The 20164-nt window shown below is 44.6% G+C and overlaps 1 protein-coding gene across 5 annotated transcripts; it reads left to right on the top strand.

The window, feature by feature from the left end:
- The first annotated feature begins 1663 nt into the window (after positions 1-1663).
- POPDC2 (popeye domain containing 2) lies at positions 1664-19928 on the top strand. 5 transcript variants are annotated; one of them, XR_001500361.3, is made up of 5 exons: positions 1664-2565; positions 7498-7606; positions 13335-13743; positions 17604-17804; positions 19439-19525. XR_001500361.3 is itself a non-coding variant. In XM_005201344.5 (4 exons), the coding sequence occupies exons 1-4, from the start codon at positions 2075-2077 to the stop codon at positions 19522-19524; spliced, it is 1095 nt and encodes a 364-aa protein (XP_005201401.1). In that variant the 5' UTR covers positions 1664-2074; the 3' UTR covers positions 19525-19928.
- Positions 19929-20164: the final 236 nt, after the last annotated feature.

The raw sequence follows: 20164 nt of genomic DNA, 5'->3' as shown, positions 1-20164 counted from the left end.
GGAGGGGGAGTCCTTCTCCAGGCACTCTCTTTTTTCCTTTACCACTGATCTGCCTCAACTTTAGGAAAAAGGGAATAAGATGCACCTTTGTTTGTCAGGCGATTGTAATTAAATAAGAAAGAAAACCAGCTTTTGACATGCTGTGCATTTTTCACACCTCTCTGCCTATGAGTCTGCTGTTCTTACCAGTGGAAATCCTCTTCTCCGTCTATCTGGCTAATTCAATCCTGGCCCCCAAATTCCTTGTTAGCCCTTCTGTCTTTCTTTCTTGATGCCATCTTCCTCTTAGGCTGCCACCTCTCCTTAACTCAACTCAGTTACTGTACTTCCCACACTGAATCGCCATTGTTTTCTGAGGCAGCTCTTGCTTGATAAGAGAGCTCGCTCTTGGGAAACTTTGATTCTCTTCAGTGCTCGGTTCATAGCAGGCACTCAATGTGTGTTAAGCTGAAAATTTCTACTCCTCAGCATATCTGACAATTCCTAACTTCTCACTAATTTTAGTTAGGTTACCAGCAGTACAATAAAGGCCTCTATGGAGGGAATGCTTGAATAATTCTAGAAGGTTACCAGGTGCCCCTCCACTTCCTCCATCCCTGCCCGCAGACCTCAGGGGCTATAGGAGTAACGGTAGTAAGGAAACAGAAGCAGGGAGTCATTCGGAGGCCAGAGGGACATTTCTTAGTTTAGTGTTTGCATATTCCCAGATTTTAACTTGGTGACCCAAAGCAGACCACAGGGTCATCCAGAAGTTCCTGGACATCCTCAGACTTCCTGGGGGCAGTAGAGTTAGGAGTCATGCATGGATCTAGTCTTGAATTTCCACTTCCTGGGCACACTACTTGGGACACAGCTGTAAGTCTGATAGACGAAATCAAATCCTGTCTCTGTCACTACGTGTGGGAATTTGTTACCTCTCTAAACCTCAGTTTCTTTCAGATCTAGGAGGACGACAATATTTATTTGGAATAAAATTGTGTGACGACTAAGTCATGTGCGTCTAGAATAACTAATCTAGATCTGGCACTTTGTAGGTGTTTAATAGGTGATGCTTATTATCATTTGTCAGTATTGGAGTGGGTGGGCTGATGGTCTGAGCAATGTATTACCATTGTATAAACTATTACTAGATCCAGATACATGCAGAAGAAAGTCAGAATTCAAAAGTTGCTTTGTATAGCTATTTTTGTTTAATGAATTTCAAATAAATGCCTACTGATATTTCCAATATGACTTCATAAAGGCCTTCGAGGGGCTTTCCATTTCTCACTGTTAGGATTTTTTCTGATAATAGTCCCCTACTTTCCAACCTTGATGTGTCCTCCTACCTCAGGAGAGCCCCGAGCCCTCCCCAGAGGGGCTCTGGACAGTGTCCTACCTGAGGTGTGACAGTAAATTCTGTGCTCGCTTTCCCTTTATCCACCCCCTTTGCCCCCTTCCCCTGACTTGCCTCTCTTGCCCAGGCCTTATCTTGTCCTCTGGGGAGGTATGTTAAGTGCTCTGCCAGCCTGCCTGTATGCCTGGCCTGTTTTTTCTCACTGCCAGTACCTCTTGGATTCCAATTCCAAACATGGTATCCGTCTGGGGTCACCCTTTCTTCCGGTGCCAAGAGAGACGCATTCCAAATGGAGCACAAATGTGCCTCCCGTGCTGGGCGCTCTTCATTCTGTTTGGGAACAACAGAGAGCAGGATGTGGCTGCTTTATTATCCCTCACTGCTGAAGCTTTCAGCCCCATAGCCCTATCTCTTTCTCAGGACGATTTAGGTTTCCTGCCAAGAGTCAAATGTGAAGACTGTTCTAAGAAACCTGGAGCTGAGGACACTCACCAGAGCTTTGCCAGGAGGGCCAGAGCCTTGCTGAGGGAAAGAGAAAGAAAAGTTTTCAGTTCTCCATGAAGTATATGATGTTTTGCTATTCATTCCCAAAGCTGCTGGAAGCATTCCTCCCAAGAAAGGTGGAGTTGGCGGGGAGAAGCCAGAGGTGAGACGACAGTTGGGAGGACAGGTTGACCCATTTCCTGAATTTCCCATGTGGGGACAGTCTTAGAGCCTGACAGGCTTTGAGACCTGAAGATGAGCAGCAACCGCAGCATGGAGGGCCAGCTCCTCTGGCACGGGCCACTGTGCATCGCCTGGAGGCAGGACCTGGAAGGGGCTGTCTTCCACCTGGCCAACTGCTTCCTGCTCCTGGGCTTCATGGGCGGCAGCGGGGTGTATGGGTGCTTCTACCTTTTTGGCTTCCTGGGCACAGGCTACCTGTGCTGTGTGCTATGGGGCTGGTTCGGTGCCTGCGGCCTGGACATTGTTCTCTGGAGCGTCCTGCTGGCCATGGCCTGCGTGCTCCAGCTGGCACACCTGGTGTACCGCCTGCGTGAGGACACCCTCCCCGAGGAGCTGGACCTGCTCTACAAGACGCTGTGCCTGCCCCTGCAGGTGCCCCTGCCAGCATACAAGGAGATCGTGCACTGCTGCGAGGAGCAGGTCTTGACTCTGGCCACGGAGCAGACCTATGCCGTGGAGGGCGAGACGCCCATTGACCGCCTGTCCCTGCTGCTCTCTGGCCGGTAAGCCACTCTGTCACTACCCAGCATTTCTTCCCCATGCCCACGCTTCTCGTTTCCCAGTGCCTCCCTTTCCATTTCGTATCTCTTCCATTGAGGAAGGATGTGGCAACTCAAACAAACCAAAATAGATTTTTCTAAGCATATACTTGCTTCCCCTTTCTTAATATTTTTCATGAGGAAACTAGCTCATGGTTGGCAGGAAGAATTGTGAATATAGTTGCTGCTGCGAGGTGTGGGGTGAATGTTTCTTGACCCTGGCTCTGAAATGACCACACCATGCCAGCATGTCATGCCTAAACTGCAGCAATATCTCTGTAAGCTTTGAAAAACTGAACATTTCAATAAGATTAATTAGTTTCTTCCATATGCATTCAACCTTTGCTAAGTGCCAACTATGTGTAAGGAACAGTGCCAAAATAGGAGATTTTTTTGTAACCCCTGCTCCCACCAGGACATCAGAGAAATCATGGGATATCTGTACAGATTCTATGGTAAAGCCATATATACCCAGGTATGGTGCAGGAATGGGCTTCCCTGATGGCTCAATGATAAAGAAACTGCCTGCCAATGAAGTAAATGTAGATTCGATCCTTGGGTCGGGAAGATCCCCTGGAGAAGAAAATGGTTGCCCACTCCAATATTCTTGCCTGGGGAATTACATGGACAGAGGAGCCTGGCAGGCTACAGTTCATGCAGTTGTAAAAGAGTCAGACACATCTTAGTGATGACAACAATAACAACAATGAGGTTACCCTTATCCACATTTCCATTCCAGATTGTTCTATTGAGATTCCTACAGACCAGGAATAAAGTGCTATAAATCTGAGGGCCAGACAGTGAGGGGAGAGTAGCGATGCCCATGTGTGTCTCTTTGAGGATATGGTGGAGACACCTGGCGGACACGTTTTAAGGAGGCTGACAGTCAGACCTTAGCAAAAGGGGCTTTGTCTGGATTAGCCTGCATGTGAATGTTGGCCATTGACTGATCTCTTCTGAACAAATACTATGTAGCTCTGTGCTGCATATTTGGTAGGAAATTGTGAATTCTTTGCAATATTGCCCTAGTGGGACTTGTATGTTGGAGCTAAGCATCTGACAGTAAGCATCTTCACCTGGTATATACTTGGACTGGGCTCTGTGGAAAACAAATAGAGTATTTAAAAACTTTGTCCTTAATTTCCTCTTTCCTCCTTTTTTGAGACCAGAAGAATGTGGTGATTCAAAGAAAAAAAAAAGGAAAGAAAGAAAAGGGGAAAAGAAAAAAACCAGATAAGATAGCCAGTGGGGAAAAAGACTTTGACATTGATGATGATGGTACTACCACAACTACTGCTACTAGTAATGTTGACACCAGGCATTTATGGATTAATGTACAGAATCAAAGTATAATGTATACATGTTTTAATTTTGTTTGGACACTGAGGTCCTGGGTTGAATGAGCTATGAGGTTTTGTGATGTTTCATTTCATTTATGGTTGAAACGACTTAGCAGCAGCAGCAGCAGAAGTATAAGTAAATGAAATTATTTGTAAACAAATACACATGTAGATAAAAATATATTACAACTATTGCCAAAATGTTTGCCACCTACAATTCCATGCTTAAAATAAGGACAGTTTAGGAAACATGCTCATTCATGAGACCCATGATATTGTTTGCATCTCCCAGTATCTCTGTTCAAAGGAGGGGATTAAGACAGGTAGCAGAAACACCCCCCTGCACTGTATGGTGCTCATTTGTGGAAGGACATAATAATTATTAGATGGTTCAGGTATCTTTTATATGATAGATTTATCATGAACTTGTAGACTGTGTTCCTGTGAAGAGGAAAGAGAGGCTTGGCCCCTCAGTGTGGTTTTTCATAGTATGCGCTGTGCTCAGTCACTCAGTCGTGTCCAACTCTTTGTGACCCCCTGGACTGTAGCCTGCCAGGCTCCTCTATCCACGGGGATTCTCCAGACAAGAATACTGGAAGTGGGTTGCACGCCCTCCTTCAGGTTGCATCCCCAACCAGGGATCAAACCTGGGTCTGCTGCATTGCAGGCACATTCTTTACCAGCTGAGCAACCCGTGAAGCTCTTTTCCTAGTATGTGTGTGTGTGTGTGTGTGTGTTAGTTGCTTAGTTGTGTTTGACTCTTTGCAACCCCATAGACTGTAGCCCACCAGGCCCCTCCATCCATGGGATTCTCCAGGCAAGAACACTGGAGTGAGTTGCCATTTCCTTCTCCAAAAGGAACTACAGGAAGAAAGAAAGTGAAGTTGCTCAATCATGTCCAACTCTTTGCGACCTCATGGACTGTAGCCTACCAGGCTCCTCCATCCATGGAATTTTCCAGGCAAGAGTGCTGGAGTGGGTTGCCATTTCCTAGTATACTTAGCATCAAAAACTCAAGTTAAAAATTTCAATATTTTTCTTGCTTTTCAAGATTTGAAGTAAGAGTTTTGTTTTGATATCTTTCAACATCATCCTGTCTCAACTTTGCTAAGTTGGAGCTGAGGAAAGGACTTCTAGTCTATAACCAGCCTCCGACTTTAGAGGAGAATCATCGTTATCTTTGGCTGGTGAGGTACCAAACACCTTGAAGCAGCAGAATATAACTCCATGATGAGAAGTGGGGGCTTCTGACGGAGACCTCCCCAGCTCACATGCATACCTCATCTGGAGCCCTCTGTTACAACCTCAGACGTCCTTTTTGTTTTACTTTCACAATGCAATCAGTCCCTTTCAAGACTCAGAAAGGCAAAGCGACTTCTTCAAAGTCCATCACCCTGTTAAGCTGTGCTTACTGTTGGAGAGTTTCTCTCATATACAATCCCAAGCATGAACTCCCACATGCATAACCCCCTGAAGAGGCAGCCAGCTCTCCAAGCTGTTCACGGAGGAGGAAATTACCTGTTGTCAGGAGATCAGGAGGAAGAAGAGACTCAAATGATAAAGGATATAGTATACAATGTGAATGGCCTCAGGGAGCCAAGCAGGCTCATTAGATGTTGTTGTTTTAGTCACTAAGTCACGTCCAACTCTTTTGCAACCCCATGGATTGTAGCCTGCTCTGGATCCTCCAAGGATTGTAGGTTCCTCTGTCCATGGGATTTCCCAGGCAAGAATACTGGAGTGGGTTGCCATTTTCTTCTCCAGAAGATCTTCCCAATTCAGGGATTAAAACTGCAAAATCTAAGGAAAACAAAACAAAACACCCAGGGATTGAACCCACATCTCCTGCATTGGCAGGTGGATTCTTTGCCACCTGGAAAGCCCCTCATTAGATGTTACTCACACTGTAAAGTCTTGTCCCTCCTCAGTGGCTTGCTTGGGTGGCCAGATTCCTTGCATGGGAAGAGGATGAAGGATGGGAGGATCTGATGTGTATGGCAGCAGCTTCATTCTCTCCGGTTGTCTTTCTTCCTTTGTTCGAGAAGCTTTTCCTTGAGGTTTTGGTCCCCTTTATGGTGACACAGTGAGTTCATTTGTTTGATCTTTCCATCCCTCTTCCTTTCCTTTCTCCCTTCCTTCCTCCTTCCCCATTTCCAAAAATATTTATTAAGAGAGCTAGAGACTAGGGATCTCTTGTTAAAAAATGAAAACTATTTTCCTTGTACTCATGGAATTTACAGTCTCTCAAGAGAGCCACTAATTCATGTCTCTAGTCACTAATTCCAAGGAGCAAGGCAAAGTGCAATGAGAGCATTTAAGCAGTGGACCTAAATTTTCTGGGGGGCCAGATAAGACTTCCCGGAGGAAGAAATGTGTAAGCTGAGGCTTGAGGAGAAGGTGCGGATTGGGAAGAGAGGCAGCTGGAGGGAACAGAATATGTGAAGCCCATGAGGTAGGAACACACGGCACTTCATTTTCTCTTGCACGCTTTCATAACTGAGAGAAGTTCTGGTGGCTAGCTGCACATTTTGATGGGTCTTGTAGAAGCAAGAGTGTTTCTGCTATCAGAGAGTGTAGGCTGACACCACATTCTTGGCTTGGTTTGAGACCTACATCCCTTTCTGTTTTCCATCTCTAAGTTGTCAGATAATACATAAAGTTTGTTAATTGATAGTGGTCTTTGGTAATTTGCACACATACATATATATCTAGGCATTCACTGGGAGCAAGATATGGAGTGCTAATATCCCGTTGGCCAGAACTTAATCACATGGTTCTACTCAGCTCCAAGGCAAGTAGAGAAACAGTCTAGCTGGGCAGTCATGAGCCCTGGCTAAAAAAGTTCCAGTACTATAGAGGAAGGGGAAAAGTTGATATTGGAAAACAGAATTCCATACTGGATTTCTCAGATCCTCATCTGCATTCTGATCTGCTTCTCAATATCCTATACATCCTTCAGAAATCAGCTGAAATGTCATCTTTGAGAAGTCTGCCACTTGGAGAGAACTACGCTGTCTCTCCTCTAGTCTCCTGTCTCACAATAGCACATGTTAACTTACAGCTAGTTATTTATGTGCCTGTGACTTCCACTGAATCGTGAAATCCTGAAAGGTAAGGATCAGATTATTGGGTCTTCCCTGGTGGTCCAGCAGTTGCCACGCAGTGCAGCTGAAGAGTAAAAAAGAAAAAAAAAAAGGACCAGATCATCTCCAGGTTCCAGACTTCCAGGAACACAGAAGGTTCTCCATACATATTTTTTGTTTTTGAAAATTAAGCTCCAGAAAAAGTGGAACAATAGCTCCTTCCAACTGGACAGGATGTACCTTAGAGAGCTTGTTGATCTGCCCCCTTTGTTCAATAAACTCTTTCTTTCCCAGTACAACTGACTTTAGAAGAGAGGTTGAAACTGAGACTCTGGGTTTTCTAGGTAAAAGAGGAAAAAGCCCATTCTGGATCCTAGTCATTTTCCACTCCTTTAACATGTAATTTAAACTCTGGAGCAGCTCTGGGTAACCACTTCTCTTTTCCCACACAGTCTCTTCTCTCCCTTTGCCAGGGTTCGTGTGAGCCAGGACGGGCAGTTTCTGCACTACATCTTTCCTTACCAGTTCATGGACTCTCCCGAGTGGGAATCGCTGCATCCCTCTGAGGAGGGGGTGTTTCAGGTAATAGGGAGCCCCATGGCAGCACTGCCGCAGCCCATCCCACTGCAACCCAGCAACATCCGTGCTTCCATCTTTCCTTTCTTTTGTCAGACCTTTGAACTACTGCCAATATGATGCTTGAGGTGGGAGCACTCTCCTCCAGTGGAAAAAGTGCCTGGCAGAGGAGGGGTAGGGTAGGGAGGTGCTGATCCCTGCAAGGGGGGCCATGTCACTCCTATGCTTAAAACTCTTCCAGAAGACCCCACTGACCACAGGATAAAAGCCCTCACTCCTTAGAGAGTGACTTAAGACCTTTAGTGACATCCTGGAGCCACATCTCCAGCCCTTTGCTTACACTTTCTGCTCACACCAGCCATGCTGAATTACTAGTACTTCCCCAAACATACTACACTGTTTTACATGGCCGTGCCTTGCCCCCTATTGTCGCCTCTATCTGAAACGCACTTCCTCATCAAGAGGAGGCTATGGCATCTCACTTCCTTTGAAGCCTGCCCAGAGTGACCTCACCAGCTTCCATCCCCACACATTGCCTGCATGCCTCTTCTATTCCTTTTACTATGCTGACTGCGCACATGTACGACTTGGTTTTCTTTCTGTCTTTTGCATAGTAAATTCCTTGACGTAGAAATCTGGGCTTTTCCTCTCCATCTCCAGGCTCCAAAGGGCAATACTTTGTACACAGTAGTAGGTGTTCAGTAAAGTTTCACTGAACTGCCTCGCCAGTAGGCCACTGGTGTCTCAGAGTGCTCCAGAGGGCATCACATACACAGTCTAAGGTCAGGGCCTGGCTGCTCGAGCCCTCCTCTCTTCTCTGTCAATCCTTCAGATTTCAGTTACCTTCTTTGTAGTTCTCACTTACTGTATGGCTAGCACGTGACGGGCAGTACCTATTTTATTGCCTTATTGATTCTCACAACAGTCCTCTGGATTGAATATTGTTATTAACCTGTTTAACAGATGAGGAAACTAAGGCTCAGAAACCTCAAGTAATTTGCCCCAAGCTCTTCATCTAGAAAGTGGTAAAACCGAGTTGCCTGACACCACTATTCTATTCTTTTTTAAAATGGGGGGTTGCCAGGAGAGTGGAGGTTACACATATACACCATTATAGGGACTCCCCTGTCCAGATAGTTGGCCAGTACTGGGTTCCCTCTGTCTCCTGTCAGTTCTATCAGGAAGTTCCTCAGGCGAGCATTTATGCCAGCCCCAAAATAGACACATGCCAGGCGGTGCCACCTGGCTGGGCCTGCTTCCGCCCCACCCTGACTCTTGGCTCTGTGAGGACAGGGCCTGAGGGGTAATCCTAATCCCACTGCCTGGACCATCAGCCACAGGGCCCCCCCTGAACATGTGCCTCCCCCACCACACACTCACATCCTCTCCAAGTGGCTCAGCAGTCACCTTTGAGAACTCCCTCAGAGCCACAAGAACCTTCAGGAGGGCTGAGTCAGGTCCTGAGCCAGCCAGACCAGGCTCTGTTTCTGACACTGAAACCGAGAAACAGGTGGTGGATAAGCTGGGTGTCCTCCCCTTAGTTATGCTTGAAAGGAAGGGCTATGACCCCAGATGGCCTCTCAGCATCTGAGAGGGATGTAGGGACCGTCACATTTCTTCCATTTGTATTTTTAGTATGCACCTCCATTGGGAGCCTTGAGATCCACACACTTGCTCTTGGCTCTGTGAAGTCCCATTTCCTCTTTGCAAATGTCAAGTGTTGTCTTGGGTTGTAGTTCATCTTGTCCTTGCCTTTGTATTTGCATAGTCTTTGTTGACTAATAGGGAATCCACAGTGACCGAATCATAATTCTTATTGAGTTTGGCACAAGAGATCAACATTCCATCACACCTCTCAAGAATTCAATGAAGAATTTATTGACTATTAAACACTGCGACCCTCTTATCAGTCACCGAGAACATAGCATGGGAGCGATCACATGGAAATCAGCATTATTTCTCTAATTAGCATCATGTTTTACTGGACTCAAGGTCTCTTTATGTACATCATCTGATTTAATCCATTCAACCGGCTTCAAAGGTGAAGGTTAAAGAAAAACCTGGTCAAACCTGTCAATCCATTGGTTTCTGAAGATATTTAGGAAGGATTTTATACTGGGCATGAGAAAACAACATCAAGTTATTTTGCAACAAATAAGATTAGTAGTTTTTACCTGATTCATTCACTCATTTCAGTAATATTTATTGAGCTGTTACAGTAACCTGGGCACTACATGGTTTGTTTTTGTTTGGTTTTATTTTTGGCCACATCACATGGAATGTGGGATCTTAGTTCTCTGACCAGGAATTGAACTCATGGTTCATGAACCCATGCCCCCTGCAGTGAAGTATCGAGTCTTAACCTCTGAATTGCTAGGGAATTCCCATCTGGGCACTATTAAAGGTGCTCAGAGTGTATCGGTCAACAGAACAGATGAAAGTCCCTGCCTTCATGCAATTCACATTCTAGTAGGTGAGACAAAAAATTAGCCATAGAAATTATGAATAAGTAAATTATGTAACATGTTAAAAATAATAAATTATAGTAAAAAAAATAGAATAGTATAAGGGAGAGATACAATTGACCCCTGAACAACACAGGAGGTAGGGGTACTTTCACATAGTAGAAAATCCATGTATAATTTATAGTGAAAGTCGCTCAGTAGTGTCTGACTCTTTGTGACCACATGGACCATACAGTCCATGGAATTCTCCAGGCCAGAATACTGGAGTGGGTAGCCCTTCCCTTCTCCAGGACTCAAACCGGGGTCTCCTGCATTGCAGGCAGATTCTTTACCAGCTGAGCTACTAGGGAAGCCCATAATTTATAGTCCAACCTCCAAATATACGGTTCCCCCAAATCTGGGGTTCCACATCCTCAGACTTAACCAATCGGCCAATTGTGTAGCACTTCAGGTATTTACTATTGAAAAAAAAAAAAAAAATCCCTGTTTAAATAGATCCACACAGTTCAAACCTGTGTTGCTCACGGATCAACTGTAGTTGCAATTGTAATTGGGGATTTCATGGAAGTCTTTGTTGAACTGGTGACATTTGAGAAAAAACCTGAGGTGATTGGCAGTGTGAGCTCTGAGAATATCTGGGGGAATAGCATATTAGAGGGAAGAGCCAGTGCAAAAGCTGGGTGTGAGAGAGACTAGCATGTTTGAGGTCCAGAAAGAAGGTCAATGAGTCTGGAACAGGGAGAGGGAGGGGGATGAAGAGTAGGAGAGGAAGTCAGAGAGGTGGTAAGGAGACATGTCATCTAGGGCCAGAGTGTATATTTTCTAAATACAGCCAAAAGGATTTCCTAACACATTGGATATAGTATGTGAGAGAAAGAGGATCAAGAAAACTTCTAAGACTTCTGACCTGAGAAACTGGAAGGATGGAGCTGCTATCAAATGCGATAAGGAAGGCTGCAGATAGTATTGGCTTTGGGAGAAGAGAGGGAAATCCAGTTTGGGAGGTATTAGATTTGCGTCATCTATGGACATTTAAATACAGACACTGCACAGGCAGTTGCATACTTGAGTCTGGAATTAAGGAACAAGGTCTGAGCTTGAGACTGAGTCATTAGCCTACAGATGATATTTAAAGCTGTTACATTGGACAAGATCACCAGTAAGTGAGTGTAGACAGAAAAGGGATTCAAGAATCCATTAACCCTGAGGTACTCTAGTGTTTAGAAGTTGAAGGGGGTAACAAGCAGCAAAAGAAGCTGAAAGGGACTAATCAGGAGGTTATACCAGGAGAGTGTGGCGTCCTGGGAGCCAAGTGAAGAATATCAAAGAGGAGGGACTGAATGCCGTGAAAACTGATCATCAGACTCAGCAATGTAGAAGTCGTAGGCGACCTTGCTAGGAACAGTTTGTAGACCACTGGGGCAAAGCCTTGCTGGCTGGAGAGAGAGAGTTCAAGGAGAGGAATTGGTAACAGCCAAGTATAGACAACTTTTTCATGGAGTTTTGCTGAAAAGGAGAGCAAATCAATGGAGTGATAGCTAACCAAGGAACTAAAGTGAAAAAAAAAAGATTTTGGTTTTAAAATTTTGATTTAAGATGGAAGAAGTGACAGTGTATTTGCAAGAATGCCCACAGTCTTTTCTGTTCAGCGTTGAGGACACTTCTTGTGTCCTTATTAGCTCTCATGTGTACCCACTTCATGTGCAGCACCCTGATTTCTTGTTTGGGAATTGTTACTAAGTGCACTGAAAGTACAGGTTACAGTAGATGTGACAACTACTTGTTGAGTCAGATTAGTAACAGATGGATTGTGAGGACCAGTATTCTCATGAGGCAACAAGTCTGGGGAGATTAAGCAATTTATCTGATGTCACACAGCTGGTAAAGTTGGAACTTGAAACTCGTTTCTGGTCTTGATGAGGCAATTTAGGCCCTGACTTGAGTGCTGATGACTGAGGGGTCGGGGAGGGAGAGGAGGAAATGAAAGAAGGGAACAGAAGAGGGGTACTGCAGATGGGAAGGGGAGGAGGGGAGCAGAGGGGCTGTTTTGGAGGCAATGAAATGAAAGGATTATATATATGATCTCTGATAAAGAACCCCACCCTTAATGAGACAACCCACATAAAGCACTTAACACGATGACTGGCACATGGTCACTCTCAGTAAATGTTAGCTGCTGTCCTCCTTCTCATTTCCACTGTCTCCATTCGTGAATCTTCATCTTAAGCTCTGCCAACCTGCTCATTTTTAAAGTACTTAGGACAGGGTATAAAGAATTGTGTGATTTTACGCACTTTTCCTTTACTATCCTAAGAATATTTGCATTTGAAATCTATCTTTACCACTCATTATTGTTTTAACAAGATTTTTCAAGCACCTGCTCTGTGCTGCACACACATTACTGACCCTGAAAGTGTGACTTAGCTGTGTATCATGGGCACATAGCTGAGTACACAGAAATTGCTAGATGTCTATATAAATGGAGAGTTGGGTATCCTTCCACTTCGTGTTCTTACGAGTGCGTCTTGGGACTTCCCTGGTGGTCCAGGGGCTTAGACTCCGTGCTCTTGAGGCGGGGCACGGGTTCTATCTCTGGTTAGGAAACTAAGATCCTGTAAGCTGCAAGGCACCTCACCCCCCCAAAAAAGAGTTCCTTTTCCTCTGTGCCCCTTTTCTGAATTTAGTCATCAGATCCATTTGGTTACTCGTAGGGCCCAAGTCAAGTGCAGCTCATGGGCCTGAAGACCAGGCCAGCATTCTGTCCACTTGATGCAGCCTGGCATGCCTGATCAGAGGCTCTCTTCTCACTGAAATTCTTCCCAGTTCTTTGTGTCCCAACTCCAATATATTATGTTTTATCCTTAAAAACTGTCATCAGCATCCTGACCTTTCTTCTGAGCACCGGGAGCCCCCTTTTCTCTCCTGTAATCACAACAGGCTCAGAATCTTCTGTAGCCATTAGTGGGATCAGCCATGGAACACAGTGTATGAAAGCTGAAGAGACTGGAGGTGGACTGTGAGGTTCCAGAAGATGATCTCAGGGCTCTTCACAAGACCAGCCCCCCACTCCATCCCTCCCACCATATCAGTGCACACAATAAAAGTCATTCATTGCACCTCTTCAAGGCAAGGCCCTGGAGAGGTACTTCACAGCTTCTTCAGAAGTGCAAAGTGCAGCGGTTTGCCAAGTAAACTGTATATATCTCTGTACTAAGCTTGGACACATTTTTAAGTTTCAATCTTCACTTTCTGTCCCTGACCCCTCTCAGGTCACTCTAACAGCTGAGACTGAATGTAGCTACATTTCCTGGCCCCGGAAAAATCTCCACCTCCTTCTGACCAAAGAGCGATACATCTCTCGCCTCTTCTCGGTCCTGCTGGGCTATGACATCTCAGAGAAGCTCTACGCTCTCAATGACAAGCTCTTCGCTAAGTTCGGGCTACGCTTTGACATCCGTCTCCCCAGCCTCTACCACGTCCTCGGTTCTGCTGCCCCAGATGCAGGACCACAGTCTGAGAAGGATGACGAGGAAGTCCGTGAGCCAGCGGCAACCCCTCCTCAGGCTCTGCACACATCTGTCCAGCAAACACCCCCTAGCTCCCCACCTCCACTGGTCACCAGCTCTCCTGCACCTCCTCCCTGGGTCAGAATGTCCAGGCCCGACAGCGGCGTCCTGGGTGAGGACTCCACCAGTCTGGTTCTGGAGGATTTTGAGGAGGTGTCGGGATCAGAATCATTCATGGATTATAAGAGTGATGGGGAGTACATGAGGTGAGGGGAGAACTAACATGGGCACAGCCACCCGGCTCAGGATCCTGTGTAAGTACTCAGAAGGCAGTTGCTGCAGCCTTGCCTGTAGCTGGCCTTAAATTGGTTTATAAGGGCAAAAAAGAATTTCATGGAGCCTGTCCTCTCAGAGGACTCACAGAAAGTGGCATTAACCCAACCCTGCAGATAGCAACTCACTCCTGTTGCATGAAAGGCATGAGGGTTTTTTTTAAAAAAAACTCATCCCTTATTAATTGTGATAGCTTTCAAAAGTGGTCTGGCTGGCTGACATTTGTTCAGATAGGTTGCTAATTATTTTTTTTTCAAAGTTGTGCTAGTAACCAAGGTCACATTTAAGGCCAAAGAGTATTTTATTATGGCATGCATTTTAAAGAATACTTTAAAAAGCTGGCATGGCTCAAATTCCTAATGATTCTTCTTGGCATATAGTCAGCTCCAGAATGCAGTCATTATTTAGTCTGGATTGGACAGGCAGTTCTGTGTAAAATCGCCCCCATTTCAAAGAGGCTTGTGATTGGAGGCTAATGACACTGGGAGGAAAATGGGCCCACCCTGCTATCCTCTGACCCAGTGGAGAGTGTGTTACTCAGGCACAGGACTGGACACTGCTGAGTGAATGTTACTATGATAGAGTGACTTTCCTGGACAATCATAACTGTGGGAGGTAGAGTGGGCGTGAATCTGACGTAGGAGAGTGTGTGTACAGCTCAGGAGAGTGTACATAAAAGGCTGTGCTGAGCAGTTCTGGGAAATTGTTTTCATGTTCCCTCTGACTGCTCTCACAATACGGTGACATTTTCCTCTAGGACTCCACCCAACCATGGTGCAGGCCTGGCTTTTCCTGAGGAAAATACCACTGTTCTCAATTTGGAAGGCATTTCCAAGGTCAGGGAGGGGTGGTTAAGAGATTAATCATTCTTCAGGAAACACTGTTTTCCCAAGAAACTATTTCAGGTAGGAAGGCATCTAGGGTACTTTGAGGTTAAGTGAGTGAATGTTTGTACATGTTGAAAAGCAAATCATAAAAATGATGAAAGAGGCAAGAGAGGTGAGTGCCAAAAGATTAGCTGTTTGGTTTCATGGATATGGAATTAATAATCTATGGCATCAGTCCTTAGAAGCAGCATCTAGCAGATCACTTTCTTGACCTCCTCCACTTGTGTTGTTCTCCCCCGTTGTCCCTCCCTGGCTGCTGACAGTTGCCTCCCTACTAGCCTACCCCTGCCAGTGCGTGTGAATTCCGTCCCGTGGGCCCCGCTCTTTGTCCCCATACCTACCCACCTGCACACACACTGAACTCATACAGCTCCCTGTGTTCTCATGTTCTGCCTGCTTCTCTTTTCCTGGCTCTATTTGTTCTCCTCTTTTTCCCCTCCTTCCTGTTTCTGCTCAGTCCTTGGCTTCCTCAGTGTGCTGCTTTTAAGAAGAAAAAGGCCCATTTCTGCTGCTTCTCCGTTAATTTCTCCTCTCCCTACTTTTCCTCCACGTTGACCCCATTTGACTGTTTATGTATTTATCTCACTGTTGCCTTCTTCCTATCTCCTCCACTTCCTGTGTTGCTCTAGCTCTTCTTCCTAAACTGCCCTATATGCCCAACTTAATTTTTAATCCTGACTTCCAAAATCAGTACCTCTCCCTCTGCCTATGAAGAAAACCATTCAAGTGAGGATGTGAAAATTCTCTTTGATGGCTACACATTTCATGCGTGAGTTTTCCCAAACGTTAACAGGCAGGCAGTGTTTTAGATAAGAGACCTGCCCCAGGAGCCCCAAAGTCCTGGTTGCTATGTCTGGCTCTACTACTGTTTGCAAAGCACACAATCTCACTGAACCTTACTTTCTTCACATGAATGTGTTGACCCAGCTGGGCCCCCCAAGGCCCTCCTGGGTTTATGTGAGAAGGAAAAGGATGAACTGTTCAGAGGAGGAAAAAGAATCAGGCAGGCAACCTTATAATGGACACAAGCCCCTGGACATCAGTGTGTTTCCAGCAAGAACTCGCTGCTGTATTTCACTCTGATTTCTCTTGTAGTCGACTTAGAGCTGTCCTCCTCTCTGCTGGGTACCAGGGTCCTGCTTGACTATGAGTAATCTCCATTCTGTACCTGTGAAGAATCTCACCTACCATGTGAGAGGCATGGAGGATGAGATGTTCACATGCAAGGTGGTCCCACCTCTGTCTCTCAGGTCCTCTACCTTTAATACTATTAAAAAAAGGCTTCTTCCCAAATTCAGCCTTTTCTGAGGTTCACAGTGAGAAAACTGCTAATATAACTCACTTTCTTTATACTTACTATTATTTGGAGTATAAAGAGAGAAGGTATTAGAATCGTCTTTGGTTTAAGTAATAGAGAGAAAGGAAAAAACTGTGTTAACTGAGAGCTGAAGAATTGATGCTTTTGAACTGTGGTGTTGGAGAAGACTCTTGAGAGTCCCTTGGACTGCAAGGAGATCCAACCAGTCCATCCTGAAAGAAATCAGTCCTGGGTGTTCACTGGAAGGTCTGATGTTGAAGCTGAAACTCCAGTACTTTGGCCACCTGATGAGAAGAGCTGACTCATTTGAAAAGACCCTGATGCTGGGAAAGATCGAGGGCAGGAGGAGAAGGAGACGACAGAGGATGAGATGGTTGGATGGCATCACCGACTCAATGGACATGAGTTTAGGTAGACTCCAGGAGTTGGTGATGGACAGGGAGGCCTGGTGTGCTGCAGTTCATGGGGTCACAAAGAGCTGGACACGACTGAGCGACTGAACTGAACTGAACTTCTACAGAGTTTTCAGAACAATTTGAAAATGTGATCAAATTGACCAAATTTCAGACAGCTTTAGTTTGTGATAATGGGATAATTTAGCCCAGAGACATGTTTCCCAAATTGTATTTTGGGACATTTGGTTTAACTTATTTGTCATCAAACTCCTTTTATGGTTATTACTGTAATGAATAAGCATAGTGCCTCCAGACTGGTAGCAATTTACTTCTTTCCTTTCCAAAGCAGGGCACAATTCACCATCCAGTTCCTGGCTGTTCCGCAACCAAAACTGTAAGCTCGTTGCTATTCATCCTGGTCCAGAACTTAAGGGTCGTGAAGCTGAGTGGATTCTGCATTGTTGGGAATGACATAGCTTCATCACACTGACAGCAGTGCTTGTGCCTCACACCAAGACAGTTTAAAACCAACTAAAAACAGTCAGTGTTTCTACTGGAGCATTGTTTGTTTGTTTGTTTTGAAGAGCACAGTTTTCAGCCCGGTGGTACCCAGAACTGAGCCCAAACTGGCTGTTACTTTTTTAGCATGCAAAGCAGTAGTGTACGATAATGTGTTCATGCAGGGTCTCACAATTAGACCTCACATTAACCCTGCCTTCACTAGAATCTTTCCCGTTAATTCTATGAACACACTCTACAATGTTTCACTTGATGTCTTACAGGAGATGCTCAATGAATACATCTCTGAAGTGGTCAGTTAAGTCAAGCTACTGAGTCTATTATCACAAATTAACTGAAAGCTGTCTAAAATTTGGCCAGTTTAGCTTATGTTTTCAAATTGTTCTGAAGACTCTGTAGTTTGAAAATAAAGACTATATATTGCTTCCTTTTAATTATTTAAATAAATAAAGAAATGAGAAACACATTACAACATGGAGACTAATTGTGGTCAAGGAAAGAGGCCAGGACCAGGACATATTACCAAAGGCCAGAGAACCAATTCAACAAACATTCACTGACTATCCTCTATGTATTTCAGGCACTGTGCCAGGTAATCATATTAAGAGTAATCATGAATAACAACTGAAAGACTGGAAGATGCTTAATCTGCAAGAGATGGACAAGAGTAATATCTTCAAATTTTGAAAAGATACCTTCACCTTAATTCGGTGACGTTCTTGAGGACAAAGATGAATTAAGGGCTGAAAGCTATAAGGAGAATGGATTGCCTCAAGGAGTAGTAAGTTACTCGTTACTAGAAGAATTCAAATAGTGATCAGAAGAAATCTTCTCAGAGGTTTTTTTAAGGTGATTCATGCTCCAAGAGAAGAATGCCTTATGTTATTGCTATTAAGATGCCTTCTAACTCTGTGATGCTATGATTCAATGATTCTAAGATGTGAATCTTGTCCTGCCACATAATTACTTTCAAGAGCAGTTCCCTAGCTGCGGAACAGGGCTAATAGTCTCATAGATAATTAATACCTACTAGTAAGTAAATGGGATTCCCTGATAGCTCAGTTGGTAAAGAATCTGACTGCAATGCAGGAGACCCCAGTTTGATTCCTGGGTCAGGAAGAACCTCTGGAGAAGGTGGCTCAGCTGGTAAAGAATCTGCCTGCAATGCGAGAGACCTGAGTTTGATCCCCGAGTTGGGAAGATCTCCTGGAGAAGGGAAAGGCTACCCACTCCAGTATTCTGGCCTGGAGAATTCCATGTACTATATAGTCCATGGGGTCACAAAGAGTCAGACATGACTGAGCAACTTTCACCATTCAGCACTATTCAGAAGTAAGTAAATAGGTAGCCTCTGTTGATGTTGTCAGGTTGCTTGAGGAGTAATTGAGATAAAATATACAAAGGCAATTTGTTAAGCTGTAAAGCCCTAGTTTAATGTATAACATATTTTAAAATTCTGTTCTGTGTACAGTTATTTTCAAATTCCTCCCCTTCTCTCTCACTTTCACTTCCCTCCCCAAGCCCTCCCCCTACTCCTTCTGAGACACATGATTTCCCCTTATTTCCTCCAGTCTGGTTTCCTAAGGGAGGTAATAACTGACAGGATCCCCTGACAACAAAAGGAACAGCAAAAAGTTGGAGGTCCAAAGAAAACACACACTAGCTCCTTGGCCCCTGAATAGCTAAGGGACGGTCAGACCTTCATCTGTTTTATTTGTCCAGGGGAGGCAGATCACCATCACACTATATTCAGGTCTCTTCCCTCAGAAGTCCCTATGGTGCTTGGTTAGCTGTCAGTGTTGTTAAATAGCACGTTTCTCCCAGAACCATTGGAACGCCTCCTGGGGCAGAAGACTTGCCCTTGAAGGTGGCCTGGCAGGAGCTGCCTGGGGTCTCCAGATCTGGGTCTCTGGATGGTAGCTCTGCTTAACCTGCCAAGGTTCCATGTTCAAGTAGTTAAGTTAGAGGCAGCAGTTCCCTCCCCACTTAGGACCACAACAGCCTGTATTTGTTTTTCTTCTATTTGGTCTCATTTACCTACTCCTTGCTTTGTAAAAATAAAACACAAAGGTTTTATAAAACTCACTGGTTTTCTATGCAGATTTTTAAACTCATTCCATAGTATTAGATAGGAAGTATAGTTCTATAGATTCTTCATAGGAAGCAACCAAAGTTGATCTCTTGGTCTCTTCTCCTATAAAATGAGAGAATTGAACTATATAACTTCAAAACTGACTCACCCTAATATTATAGAAGAAAATGATTCAACGATTCAGCTGCTCCTATTGTGTTAAAATTGCATACAGTTAAAATATTGGGACTTGTAGAGGAAAAAAAGACCTGAACAGAACCCTCTGAAGTTATGTGAGCTATCCCAAGCCACAGTGCTGAAATCCTTCCTCTGTTTTTCCACAGCTTCCAGAACTCCTCTCCGGAGCTACTCTGAAGTTATGTCCAGGGGACAGGCGCCCTTGGCTCCAACCCAGACTCCTGAACTGTAAGGGTCAATGGACCATCCTTTACTCTGGCCACGTTAATCCTCACAGGATGGTCACTTGTGTGCACACCCCTCTTCTCACCCACTTGAAGGCTCACAGGCAAGGTTGGAGCAGACACAGGATGCCAGCACTGCAACCACACCAAAGCCCCTGAGTGACTTTTAGAAATTTACCTTCATCAGCCTTTCTTCCAAGAGAAGTCATCCAAAAATGCCAAAGCACAGATTCTATCCTTTACTAACTGCAGAATTTCAGGCAAGTCACATAGCCTCTCTGAGCATCATCTGTAAAGGGGTGATTATAAAACCGACTTCACAGGGTTGTAAGGATGCCATGAGTTGATTTCAAGGACACGAGGACATGCTGTGGCACCTAGTAAGCACTCAATAAATCACTCATTTCCTTTCCCTATGTTGTTTCCTTAACTTTCTGAAAGGATCAGTGAAGTTAGCTATCCAAGAAGTTTTCAGTGTTTTTGTCTTGTTTTATTGAAAATATTTTTCTCAGTTAAGGTTCAACTTAGGTAAGTAGAAATTTTAGAATCTAGTTTGCCCTTAATCTTTTACATTCAACTTACAAGTCTTTCCCTTTATTTATGAACCTAATATTAAACAGTAGTTTTTAGAAGTAGTTTTACAAATCT

This window comes from Bos taurus, chromosome 1 (assembly GCF_002263795.3).
Source record: "Bos taurus isolate L1 Dominette 01449 registration number 42190680 breed Hereford chromosome 1, ARS-UCD2.0, whole genome shotgun sequence".
NCBI lineage: Eukaryota > Metazoa > Chordata > Mammalia > Artiodactyla > Bovidae > Bos > Bos taurus.
The sequence above is the reverse complement of the archived record's forward strand: the minus strand, read 5'-3'. Positions and strand labels throughout refer to the sequence as shown.

Coding starts and splice junctions, on each gene's coding strand:
- POPDC2 (XM_005201343.5), top strand. CDS start 2,075: ATGAGCAGCAACCGCAGCATGGAGGGCCAGCTCCTCTGGCACGGGCCA. Junction 2,566..7,497: donor TCCCTGCTGCTCTCTGGCCG/GTAAGCCACTCT, acceptor TCCCTTTGCCAG/GGTTCGTGTGAGCCAGGACG. Junction 7,607..13,334: donor CTGAGGAGGGGGTGTTTCAG/GTAATAGGGAGC, acceptor GACCCCTCTCAG/GTCACTCTAACAGCTGAGAC.